Here is a 12,680-nt window from a genome sequence, read left to right as displayed (position 1 = left end):
GCTTTTTGATGTTGACCTTACATGCTTTCCCGACATATCCAAGCCGAGTTCTGCCTCTCAGGCTAACGGTTGGGGGACGGTGATTTTATCATCGCCTAAAGGCTCCTCTTGTGCTTCTTGGAGTCCCGTTCCAAACGCGCAATAAAGATTCTCGGAGAGTTGACCTTTATGGACACTTGTAGTCGTTTTATTATGGTTTCTTATGTGCATGGTGGTATGTTGGTACTGAGATAATTTGTTTGTGGACTAGTGTATCCTTAAATTTTTAAGTCGTGTGTTGTTGATGTAAGCATCAGTTAATGTAATGGGGTTCTGTGGTCTCATTTAGTAAAAATGTTGTATAATTTGGGGTGTCAATTGAGCCTACGACGTAAGTATTATCTATATGTTATCGACGGGTCAAATCCAGCAACATTTTTTGGAAGAAATTCATACTCGGATCTGATGAGCATACAATTGTTCATGGAATCTACAAAAAACACAATTTGCGGCGAATCATATACTATAGTCGGATGTACTAACAACCACAACTTGGGGAGTTTCAACATGAGAATTAAGGTGTCCCAATTCACCAACAAATACAGAGCTATGCCATTAAAAGTCTAACAAACATTCATATAGTAGTACTATTATGCCTTAGATAATTTAAAGCTTCCCATCAGTCTCAAGGAGATCAAACACAAAAGCCGCCCGAGCAGTCTCCGGCAATCCACGGAAGAGGTCCAAGAGTTCAGGTTCCTTCACAAGCTTCTTCGATACATAAAACTGTAGCTTCAAAGATAGGCCTGGAATTCCTTTTAGCTGCTCAAACACCTCTGTTCTTTTGGTACTAAGATCGAACTCGTACCCAATCCTTGAAGATATCTCTTTTAGGCGCTCGTTTGTGTCGGTGTGTATCTGACCCATTAGAGATATGACTCCGTCCATCTTGTCTTCTATTTTGCGCTTCTTCGCATCCTTTTTGGGCAATTTCGTAGCAGCACCTGAACCAGTACCGGATCCAGTACCTGTTGTACCTCCTATGCTCCCCTCTGGCCCGACTCCTGCACCAATACCTGCGCCCGCTAAACCCCCCATCGGTAACAGACTGACTCTCATCGATCATCTCGGGTAAAACTCCTTCTGGGAAAACTTCATCAAAACAGCTCCTCCAAGTCATGGGGTGTGATTGACTATCGTCGGCAGGTACCTCCTCTCTATGTCTATATATTTGTCCGACAGCAGCCCCAACATCAACTCTCCTTTCTCCATCAGCCCTATCCTTTCCAAAAACCTCCATCCAGTCTTCAAATTGAGGCCAAGATTTGTTACGCATATATTTCGCATGCCTGTATTTCTGCACAACAAAATCCTCAAGTATGTTTGTTATAATGTATGTAGGAAGAAGCACTGTGCATGTTGTAATTATGTATACTTCAATGAGGCAGTGATTAATTTCAAAGAATATAGTGTAGTAATGACGATATAGGGACTATTTTAATCAGTAGGATGAATGTATACATCTACTAAAGCGTAATGATATGTGTGCAATAACGAACCTTCACAAACTGATGCCACTGCTCATCATCACACTCTATTTTATAAGTGCCATCCGAATTGAATCCAATACCGCTAAGATTCAGCATCATCTTGAGGGAATTGTATTGCCTCTTCCAAGTTGTTATCTTCGAATATATGTGCAGGTGTGGCATGATGTCCGTATTAGGAAATTCACGCTTGATCGCCTCCCTCGCCCGCATTAGGTAATCAGTACGGAAACCATTGTCGGCTTTCCACCCATTCGCCGTCAAATTCTTCAACGTGGCCATAAGGATCTCTTCCTCACGAACGGACCAGACGCGCCTTGACCTATCCCATTTCACATTTTTTTCGATGCCAAGTCGCTACTACCTATCAAGGGGACAATCCAAACATTGCAATATCAAATGAGATTGAAAGTAAGTAGCTGCAGCTTCAAAATTTGGGAATCGATACACATGTGATATCCATATGTGGGGATGCCATAACAAGCAAGATATGTGAGATATGTCTACTGCAATGGTACCAAACAATTTTACAACTCAGAATACACATTTGAATCATTAATCACACCACATAAACATGTTAATTAGACACTTATCACCACATATTCAAGTTCTGACAGCCCTAAAAGATGTGGAAAATGTCCGTTGATGTTAAAGTATGCTATGAAATGTGCGTATGCAAAATATAACAAACAATACCGTAAATCCTTTTTTTCAAATAAACAAAAAGCATAATTACAAGCACCCATCGGAATAAACATAATTTATGGAGCAAAACATATCACAGATGCGACGCACAACGGCTGAACTTCTAACCTCAATAAATCGGGCAAGGATACTTCGGAACCATGTGAATAAATCTTCGAAAACTAACCCAACATCCGTTCTGAACAAATACATCTTCCAATCACCAAAAACACAATAACAATTTCAGAAAACTTACCTCCTGTCGCGATATGTCAACGCGAATTCGTGATAAAGTCTTCAATCACACTATTTAAATTCCATGGGCATCACCAACGAAAAGAATTAGTTTAGGCGCGCGTTTTATGTTTGGGCGCCACACTCTAAATTTCGCCCCAAAATAACTTGGGGTTTCCAGGGATAAAGTTGGCAGTACAAAAAATTGATGAGGACAAAACTAACATTGCACCTTGCTATCTGTAGTTTATGTGAGCCAAACAAAAATCATATAACTCAAATTAACAACGTTATTATGGTAGCCAAAGCTCAATGTGATATATGTCTATATCCACAATATCAAGGAAATCCATATACAACAACCTTATCACAGTTAGCATCAAGGCAATCAAAAGGGGCCTAATTACATAATTTCGAGTTTCCATTCCAACTTTTGTAGAAACATAATTTGTGTACTTCCTTCCAGTTTAATCAATGTCATATTTCTCTCTAACATTTTGATTTCGATTGTTAGAACTACAATTTCTACTTTCAGTTATGCAAAAGGCAGCACACTTATGCATACATGATGCATAGATTTTATTGGTTATTATTAAACAACAAAATTACAAAAAGAAAATCAATCTATTTCCATCCTACTTTTCAATATAATTAGGAAATACTCAGATTCTCTCACAAGCCATAAGTCAAAACTCATTCCTTACTATATGCGCCTCAATTTTGGAATTTATGAGAAAATTTTGAATAAATAAAAATTTATTTATTTAGACACCAATTTTATGATTATAAAAAACTCAAAATGACTAATGAATGAACGATAAATTTATAGTTGAGCGTATTTTGATACGAGTAAAATAATTAAATAGTATTTAAATTAGAGTGTCCAGCTCCTTGATCGGGGCCCACTTATGCGTATTCAAATTTGCAATCGGCTTCTCGGAAAAGCCTAAACACTTCCCCAAAAAGAAAAATCAAAAGAAAAAGAAATTGAGGGGAATACAAGTCTCACCGTAATTTGTAAATCCAAACATCAATTTTTATTATTAGAAAAAGAAAAGTGTTGAGTTGAGCTGAATTGGAAGAAATTGGGAAGGGGATATGGCGAATTTGTACGTTCGGGCTGCGCCGACGACGGATCTGAACCGGAACACGGAATGGTTTACCTACCCCGGCGTCTGGAGCACCTACATCCTTATACTCTTCTTCTCATGGCTCATGGTCCTCTCTGTCTTCGCTTGCTCTCCCGGCATGGCGTGGACCGTCGTTCATCTCTCTCATTTCCTCGTATGCCTCCTTCCTCCTCATGCATATGTCGTGATTCCGTTTTTTTACTAGATTTATTGCTAGGATTTTCTGATCATCGATTCTGAGTGTTACCGCTTCCTCATGGAATTTGAATTTTGTTTCTGTTTAATATTTTCTAGGAAATTTCTGTTGAATAAGCTTAGATACTGATTCCGAATTTTGATTTATTACGCGGATTAAGCTACGCAATTAGATTTTCTCTCTTTTATGATAAATTGGAGAATTCTAAGATCCTGAAAGCATTGCAGTGATTTGATTTATGCTGCGGATCCAATAATTATCTTCACACAGGATGATGTGGAGTTCTGTTTTTGATTGACTTGTTGTTAATCTTTGTCATGTTAAAACAAGGAGGATTTGATAGTCTTTGGAAAGCCATTGGAAGAGTGCATTATGAGGAATTCCTTATCTTGAGTATGGGGGAATTGATATTCTGATTGTTCATATGCCTATTTAATTATAGTTACATGTCGTTTTAATAGAAGATACTATGTTGAATCGATCACCAACTCTTGGTAGCTCTCTCAGTGTCAACAATAATGCCACGTTTAGTGATTCTCCACTAAAGTTTTCCAACTTGAGTAATACTTCTTATATACATGCTCAACTTCTCTTTGCTTACAAAAACTCCCCCAACCCCTTCATTTTTGCGTGGAAACCAAATCAAAACTTTACATTTGGTACTGAAATCTCATTTGCATTAATATAAGAGTTCAATAATCAACATATACCTATCTAAATTCTTCTAGGTACTGAGGCGTTCACGCATTTCATTCTTTAATTTGTAATGTTATAACTTCCAGGGATATTTTTTATTGTTTGTCGGCTAAAAGTTGAAATAAAGTCAATCCAATGTTGTTTCTGACTGTTAAAGAGCTTTGTAGTGATGTCCATTTTCTGTTAAAGGCAGATGTGCTAATTGTATGCATGAAGTATCTGGATAGCTTATTGTATCAGTTTCTGATGGGAAATGTACCATTAATTGGTTGAGTATTCCATCATTCCACGATTGAGCCTTGTTGATGCTGTTTGTTTAGCTGCTACAACTTTACCATGGAAAGGATATTTGCATTTATTTGATGTCACAAATTTTCATATTCTTATCTTCTGAGATCTTTTTCAGGTCACATATCACTTTTTTCACTGGAAGAAGGGGACTCCATTTGCAGAAGATCAGGGTATCTACAATAGGTTGACTTGGTGGGAGCAAATAGACAGTGGCAAACAACTTACTCGTAATAGGAAGTTCTTAACAGTCGTTCCTGTAGTTTTGTAAGTTTTCATATCACTTTCTATTCTTCCCCTTACATTTTGGTCTTTTGTTACTTGCTATAGTTCATACTGCATTTTTAGTTATATAGGCTTTATTTATACTTTTTGCTTTGTTTCGATTAATGTGAATATGTGAATCCTCTAAGCACATCTTCTCTCAAGCAACAATACTGGTACTTTACTGTATGTTGGTGTCCTTTAAGCTAAACCATTTCTGTCACCTGAGGGATAGAATTGAAGTTTGAGGTTACTAGGTTAAGAATTGGCAGGGGATCTGAACCCTGCTAAAGCACAATATCCTTTATCTTCTGATACAGTGTAAGAAGGGTTATGATTAGATAAGAGTAATTAACAATGATAACTTTTTTTCTGAAGATACGATTGCTATATTTTCCTTTTTCTAAATAACATTTTGATAACACCTCATTCTTAGAAAGGTTGTTCGATTCTCCTCTTCTCTACATTAGCCATAAAAGAGATGTTCAGTTGTATGTTTCCCTTGGGAAAGATTAAATCCATCCTCCTGCCCTCTTCATTTGTGAAGCTAATGTACATGTAAAGCATTCCTTGAGAGTTTCCAAATGTATTGTATGTCATGCAGTCAAAGTGCTTTCATTAGCCATGTGATGTTAATTTTAAGATTTTCTTTGCAGTGGCCTTTAAGGTTAAAAGAGGCTGAGTCACTGAGAATTAAAGTATACATTATAAGATATTTGTTTATGAGAATTATTGTATGAATAGAGTGGCTGGCCAGTCATTAATTAATCTCATAGTAAATCTATTATTCAAATATCATATTTTTCATTGCTGTTTGCATAACAAATTTCTCCTTTTCAAGCTGAATATATATAAGCAGACAGCAGTGCCCATGATATTATTATAATGAATTGGAGTGAAAAGGAGGGAAATGGGGTTGCCCAAATTATTTTTCCCCATCCTAGCTATGGAAAATTATCTACCCTACACAACATGTGGAAAGATTGTTTTCCATCCTTTTTTCTAAGATTAACATGGAACATTAATAGTATGCAGCTGCGTTATCTTGGCTTTTTATTCGTTTTCTTTGCATTATTTTAAAGCACGTTTGGTAATAGAAGTCCTCACAGCAGTTTAGTACTTTCAAATCAATATTCACAATCAGATAACTAACCACTGAACTTAGCCTCCAATGCCTGGAAAGTTTCTGAAGTTAAAGCTGTAAAAGTGAGTTATACTTTAAATTGAGCTGTAAGCAATGTCCCATGATATGGTAAAAGACAGTTTTATCTATCATTCTGTTGAAAGATTGGCTTGTGATTGTTGGAAAAGTATCACAAATCACAATTTAACCTGGCAGCATACCTGGTACATTTCCAATTCCGTAATAGGAATATTGAAAGCATGCAATTTCTGCTGAAGTCAGGAGATACTACATTCTTATGTATTTATATGATTTTCATTTTCTTTTTGGCGTCTTGCATTCGGCCTTTTAGCTCCTACATTGGATCCGACCCCTTTGCGCGACATTTTCGTCTTATCTTTCTGGCGGTACTTTATGTTTTAGGATTTGTTTGACTCGGAAGAGTGCATTTTCTTTTTCTGTTATCGTCTTTACTTATCCTCATTTACAAGAATGCTACCGTGCTCTATATATACTTTCTTCAGGGGATTCTATGCTTGTGCGCATGATGGGACTTAAAATGGGAAAACTTATTACATGAATGATTTCCTTTTTAGCTAGACAAAGAATCATCATGTAGTATATTATGGTGCATTTTTGGGTTGACTCGAAGTCCAAACATATGTCTACATATGGAAGTTTTTTTTTCGTGTATTTGATGGATGCATCCTTTCTTTTATCAGGTACTTGATAGCCTCCCATACAACTGACTATCAACATCCTATGCTCTTCTTCAACACTCTAGCTGTTTTTGTTCTGGTTGTTGCCAAGTTCCCAAACATGCATAAAGTTCGCATCTTTGGAATAAACGCTGATCAATGAACTTGTGTCTATTAAGCATCCATGTGAAGGTTCAGCTTCAAGTCCTACATCTTTATGATTCGGGTTTAGAGATTGCTGAAGTTGTGCAGCTTGGGAACTGAAAAGATGTCGGTTGTTTAGCTATTGGTAAACCCCTCAGAAGCTGGATACTCTCTCTATGGAACTCTTTTATTAAGTACTGTTTGCATTTTGTCACACATTTTTTTTTAACTTTTATATCATAGATGCAGATGCTTGAGTACTATGTTCTGTGGAGACAAAAGGATGACTAGTGCGTTGTTGAGTTGATTGATGTTTCCATTAATTTATGGGTTGGTATTTAGTCGTAGGGGACAAATAGTATTTAGTAATTGTGGTTGTGGAGACTTTGGTTTCCACTTGAGTTTTATGGGGTCCTACTTGTCTCATACAACATTAGTCGTTTTGAAATTGGGCTCTGTATTGGAGGCATGATATACATATATATTTTTAGAATAATCATGGATTATTGATTAGGGAAAGACAATACTTTGCACATAATTATGTGCTTTTTTGGTGATTCAGGATTTGTGGACGCTACTGGTTGATTGTGGACGTGTAGGTACGTCCCTCAACCAGTAGCTTCTCTCCGTTTTTCCTTTCTTTTTTGACATAATAGTCCTGCCAATAGTGACTGGTCTTGTGACTGAGATACGTTTCATATGCGTTTTCCATCGATTCCGTGTCTACCATGTTGTACTGAAAATGGGGTTGAAACTTTTCCAATGCACGTTATTATGTGATGTGCTTGTTGAGTAGAATATTGTGATTTCATTTGATAATGTGGTTGGAGCCAAAAGAGACAATTTGTTGGAGTCTGGAGAAGAGAGAGTAAGTTGAAAGTGAAGACAAGAAATTTGATTCGTATTGAAAATAGGATGTTATGTTTTGATTGAGGAATTTTATGGAAGGAGGCATATGCTGTGTTAGTGACAGCGATGATAGTGCACATGGAGGGTAGTTGCATTGTTGTGAATGTGATATGTCTAGTAGTGGCCGTTATATAGCAGAAACAAGGAACATGCATTCCAACTCGCGAAACGATAAAATAGTACGGACGCTACTCTCTCTCCTTCTCTCTCTATATATGTGAATCTGATTACTAAATTCTACTGTTGGCATTATAAATACACTTTTTATTCACGAAAATTAAGCGTGAAAATGCTAAAATTGTTTATATGGTTATGTATTTTTGTAATTAATACATACGAAAATAAAGGCAAAACATAACTAGAGGCTTTTGTACTAAGTACTCCCTCCGTCCCCGATTAGGAGTCACACTTTGACCGGGCATGGGTTTTAAGAAATGTAAAGAAAAGTTGATTGAAAAAGTTGTAGAATGTGGGATCCATTTTTTATATTGATTTTATAATAAAATGTGAGTGAATTGAGTTAGTGGAATGTGAGACCTACTTATTATTTATGGTAAAAATGAAGTGTGACTTTTAATTGGGAACGGATTGAAATGGAAAAGTGTGACTCTTAATCAGGGACGGAGGGAGTATATTACTATTTCATTAGGTTCTTCTACAAATTCTTTGATTCATTAGATACTTGTACCAATAAATACATATTGTTTCATTAGGTCTTTCTACATTTTTTTCCCCTTAGATCCTTATACTATTACTAATGCAAGATGTTTTAAGAGATTTTGTACTTAATTTGGTTATATTTATTTAACATACTTCAAAATTTAATTAACTTTTCTTATGTTAGTTGATTTTTTTCAAATTATTTATTTTGGAACGAATTCAGCTGCAATATTGATTCAAGAAGCATTGGGAAACAAAAATTTATTAATATTTCATGTCGTTGCAATTGGATTAATTTCAAAATAAATAAGAGAAAAAATTCAATGTAATTATCACAAGAAAGATTTAATTAATTATGAAGTCCGTTAAATAAACATTTAACCAAAAACCCTCTTAAATCAAAAAATGCATTGGTACATGAACCTAATGAACCAAAACATTTATAGAAGGATCTAATGAAATAAAATGTACTCCCTCCGTCCTAAGAAAGATGACCGCTTTCTTGGGCGGTATGGAAATTTGTATAACTTTATTTTGTGGTGAAGTGGAGAGAGTAAAGTAAGTGAAAGAGAATAAAGTAGAGAGAAAGGTGTTTTCATTTTTAGTAATGAGTCATCTTGGTTGAGACAAACTAAAAAGGAAAGTGAGTCATTTTCAGTGGAACGGAGGAAGTACTATTAGTAAAAGGATCTTTAAATGTGTTTTACCCGAAAATAAATGAATAATTTATAATTGACTTGAGTTGAGTCTTCCATCTAATAAAATGGGGTTGAAGTAATCATGGATGTTGATGTTAAAGCAGAATCAATATTGATCTCCTTTTAAAAGAAAAAGAAAATGAAAAGTAAATTTTTGAATGGGAAAATAAATATGGAAACGATGCCAAAATAAACTTCTTCATGGGTTGTGGTGCTACACATTTTTGGGTCGTGATTATGCCCACACCACACAGTGGATTACAGCAAATAACAATATATGAAAATCCATACACCCAATGGTATATAATAGTATATAATAGGATAGTGATAAAATATAAATTGCATCTCTTATGCAAACTCAAAAGTTTTAAACTATGATTTGGACTGTTAAATTTCAAAATTTGATCTTAACTGATGACAAATAACGTCAATAGAACATATCAATCCAATGTCAATCGATTGACAATGTCACAATAATGACGTTGTCAAATCTTGAAATCTAACTGTCTAAATCTAGTTTGAAGTTTGCGTTGGGTTACGTTCCTAACAATATATTATATTAAATATATTAGGGTGTACTGTGGAATAGATATAAGTGTGGGAGAGGAGATTATTCCTCAGCAGCACAATTGTCTAGGGGAATGTTTGTGGGTCCCATTGAATGACAAAAGTGAGTAGGGTTTTTCAGATCTTTCAACAAGTGATAGGAAAGGTGAACATGGCATGGGGAACTCTTTAAAAGCAACTTGGGAAATTTATCTATTTATTGCCACTACATATATCTATTTATATGTGTGAATGAATTGAATGAGTCTGTATCACAGTTGATGCCTGTTTGGATATCAATACCATTATTAGGTAAATCTCCTTTCCTCTTTTTTCTGAAGATGCAGCAGGTGTGTACAAACTATCTCCTCTAACTAGCTAGACCTAACCACAATAATCAAATATCTTCATGAAAAAAGTGCCCACATATTTGTAAATATTTCTGATTCCAAATCAATAGCATGCATGATATACCAAAATCAGAGAATTGAAGACATTAACAAAAAAGTAAGTGTTTCCAAACAAAGATATAGCAATTCCATTACTAAGCTGAATAATTAAAAAGTTGAGTTATAATTAAGTTACTCCTATTACACAATTATAGAGACAAAGAAAATGAGACTTAATTCTACTTCCATAGTAGCTCTCTCTCCTTGTGTTGATAGAAGAATAAACTAGTAGTGCAGCTGGTTAATTCCATTCAAAAATCAAGGCCAATTGCAATCTCTTCTTCTATTCACTTGCTACTGCAACCTGAAGCCATATCTAAAAACAAGCTTCTAACACCAACATCCTTAATAATAGTAATTATTATTATTATTATTATTATTATTATTATTATTATTATTATTATTATTATTATTATTATTATTATTATTATTATTATTATTATTATTATTATTATTATTATTATTATATAACAACCAAAGATACTACTCCACATAGATATAATTACCTAACGCTGGAACACAATATTTAGGTCAGTTTTTTTCCCAAGCTATCTCCCATCAGTAATTAAAAAATATAGAAAATTAATGGATAAATTTACCATGATCCACCACCATTCCAATATCCATGATCTCCTCCATTGTTGGGAAACAGAAGCTTCCCGCTCGTTTCCGGAAGCCCCTGGAAGCTTCCATAGCCGCTCACAAGCCCTTCCAGCGACGACGAGTACGGATCCGCCAGCAAGGAGAGATGCTGCTGCTGCTGCGGCAGTGAAGATGAGATGATCTCGCTTAGGGCTTTGAAATGGTGGGATTTAGGGTTTTGTGGCGAAGGCACCAAATTAGTGGAAATGGAAGAAGGCTTGTTCTTGCGGGAGCCACCGCCGACAGGGATGTTGCGGAGGGAGCCGCCTTCAGTCCAGTAGCGGCGGCATGTTTTGCAGAAGTATCTGGGCTGAGAGAGGCTGTAGTTGTTGTAGTAGCAGAATTTGGTGTTGGTGGAGTTGCAGCGAGGGCAGTTGAGAGCTCTCTCTTTCTGAGGCCTCATTTTCCTCTCATTTGATCCTGACCACCTCACCTTCTCATTCACCTATCATATTAATCTTTTATCAAAACATGAATTTTCAAAAAATAAGTTTGTGTTTATTATTATACCTGTGGAGGAGGCCATTGAGCAGCGGTTGAATCCATGGAGAGAGAGAGAGAGAGGTGTTTGAAGAAGTAATAAAGCAGTTGCTTTCTTGAAAGTGTGTTTAAAAGCAGGAAAAGGAATGTTTTGAAATGGTTTGAGAAGGGCCCACCTCCCAATTGTGTATCTATAATGTATGCATTCATTCCTCTTTCTCTCTCTACTATGTCATCCTTAGCTTTGTTTAGTGGTCTTTTGCGTAGCTTCATAATTAAGTAATTATACTAATTGAAACTCATAATTGATCATCTTGTAAAAAGAACAGTTTCTTATGACGTATGTTCGTTCATTATGTCGGAATGTATTTACTAATGTTGCATATTTTCATACTTTGGGCTTCTTTTTTTATGAAAAAAAGTTGTGTGATGGAAAAGATTCGACTCGTTATATTATTATAAGTATAAAGGTAGTGCTTTGTTCACTATGCCATAATTAAGGTAACAATTTTGTAAAGTATTAATAGTTGACAGACATTATTATATATGCTTTCCAGTTCATTGACTAATCTATATATCCATGGTACGTATATTTGGGCCTTTTCTAATAAGACCTCAAAAGAGTAATGATAAATGATCAAATTTTGTACAATCAAAAATAAGATTATATTGGTCATTTTGATGTGTTAATTAAATATTAAACTAATAAATATAGTTAGTTAATAAATTAAAAACACTTTATTAGTTTTTGGCATCATTTTCAATTTTTTATTTGTATATTTGAATTATTTCTCTATTATTTTTTAAATTTGAATTAAAGTATGCATTAATTATATTTTATGATTCAAATTTTTTAAAAAAATATACACAAATACCATAATATTATGCACGTTCCCTATACTATATATATGTATCTACACTTTTTAATTAAATACATAAATAAATTATATTTTTTTTAAATAAACTAATTTTTTATTGTACAAAATTTGGTTGCAAAGCTTTATTGAAAAAATTTCCATTAATCCCACGACCTTGTAAATTCAAACACTGATCAACAACATGAGTCATCTCTGTGTATTTTTCTTTATGATTGTCAGGTTGTCCTGTTTGAAATTATGCGTTTTCATTTGCTAATGCTCAATTCAATCACTTTATGTTTCAATTGGTTCGGTAATACTTCTTTCTATTATAAGTGATTTTACCTCTTTATATTAATTTGAGAGTTATTTCGTTTTTAATGACTCTGAGATAACATAAAACAGGGCATTCAGTTTCGATCTCGTCGAGACGAGACGAGACGGCATCGAGACAGC

The 12,680-nt window shown here is 35.0% G+C and overlaps 3 protein-coding genes across 5 annotated transcripts; 1 reads left to right on the top strand and 2 right to left on the bottom strand.

Annotated features, from left to right (window-relative positions):
• Positions 1 to 454: 454 nt before the first annotated feature.
• LOC125217585 lies at positions 455 to 2,550 on the bottom strand. Its single transcript, XM_048119105.1, has 3 exons — positions 2,467 to 2,550; positions 1,539 to 1,890; positions 455 to 1,336 (listed from the first exon to the last, which is right to left on the bottom strand). Exons 2-3 carry the CDS (start codon positions 1,806 to 1,808, stop codon positions 830 to 832), a joined length of 777 nt encoding a protein of 258 aa, XP_047975062.1. The 5' UTR covers positions 1,809 to 1,890; positions 2,467 to 2,550; the 3' UTR covers positions 455 to 829.
• An 831-nt stretch (positions 2,551 to 3,381) lies between these two features.
• Positions 3,382 to 7,306, top strand: LOC125218391 (ORM1-like protein 3). Its single transcript, XM_048120048.1, has 3 exons — positions 3,382 to 3,728; positions 4,873 to 5,021; positions 6,864 to 7,306. The coding sequence occupies exons 1-3, from the start codon at positions 3,543 to 3,545 to the stop codon at positions 7,000 to 7,002; spliced, it is 474 nt and encodes a 157-aa protein (XP_047976005.1). The 5' UTR covers positions 3,382 to 3,542; the 3' UTR covers positions 7,003 to 7,306.
• A 2,563-nt stretch (positions 7,307 to 9,869) lies between these two features.
• On the bottom strand, positions 9,870 to 11,502 carry LOC125220052 (dof zinc finger protein 1-like). Of its 3 annotated transcripts, none has more exons than XM_048122170.1 (3): positions 11,398 to 11,502; positions 10,845 to 11,332; positions 9,870 to 10,180 (listed from the first exon to the last, which is right to left on the bottom strand). In XM_048122170.1, the coding sequence occupies exons 1-3, from the start codon at positions 11,431 to 11,433 to the stop codon at positions 10,171 to 10,173; spliced, it is 534 nt and encodes a 177-aa protein (XP_047978127.1). In that variant the 5' UTR covers positions 11,434 to 11,502; the 3' UTR covers positions 9,870 to 10,170. The 3 variants fall into 3 exon arrangements, with proteins under 3 accessions (XP_047978127.1, XP_047978128.1, XP_047978126.1); XM_048122171.1 differs by lacking the exon at positions 9,870 to 10,180 and adding an exon at positions 10,266 to 10,561; XM_048122169.1 differs by lacking the exon at positions 9,870 to 10,180 and adding an exon at positions 10,266 to 10,549.
• Between the last annotated feature and the right edge of the window lie 1,178 nt (positions 11,503 to 12,680).

This window comes from Salvia hispanica, chromosome 4 (assembly GCF_023119035.1).
Source record: "Salvia hispanica cultivar TCC Black 2014 chromosome 4, UniMelb_Shisp_WGS_1.0, whole genome shotgun sequence".
Lineage (NCBI taxonomy): Eukaryota > Viridiplantae > Streptophyta > Magnoliopsida > Lamiales > Lamiaceae > Salvia > Salvia hispanica.
This window is presented reverse-complemented; position numbering and strand designations above follow the sequence as displayed.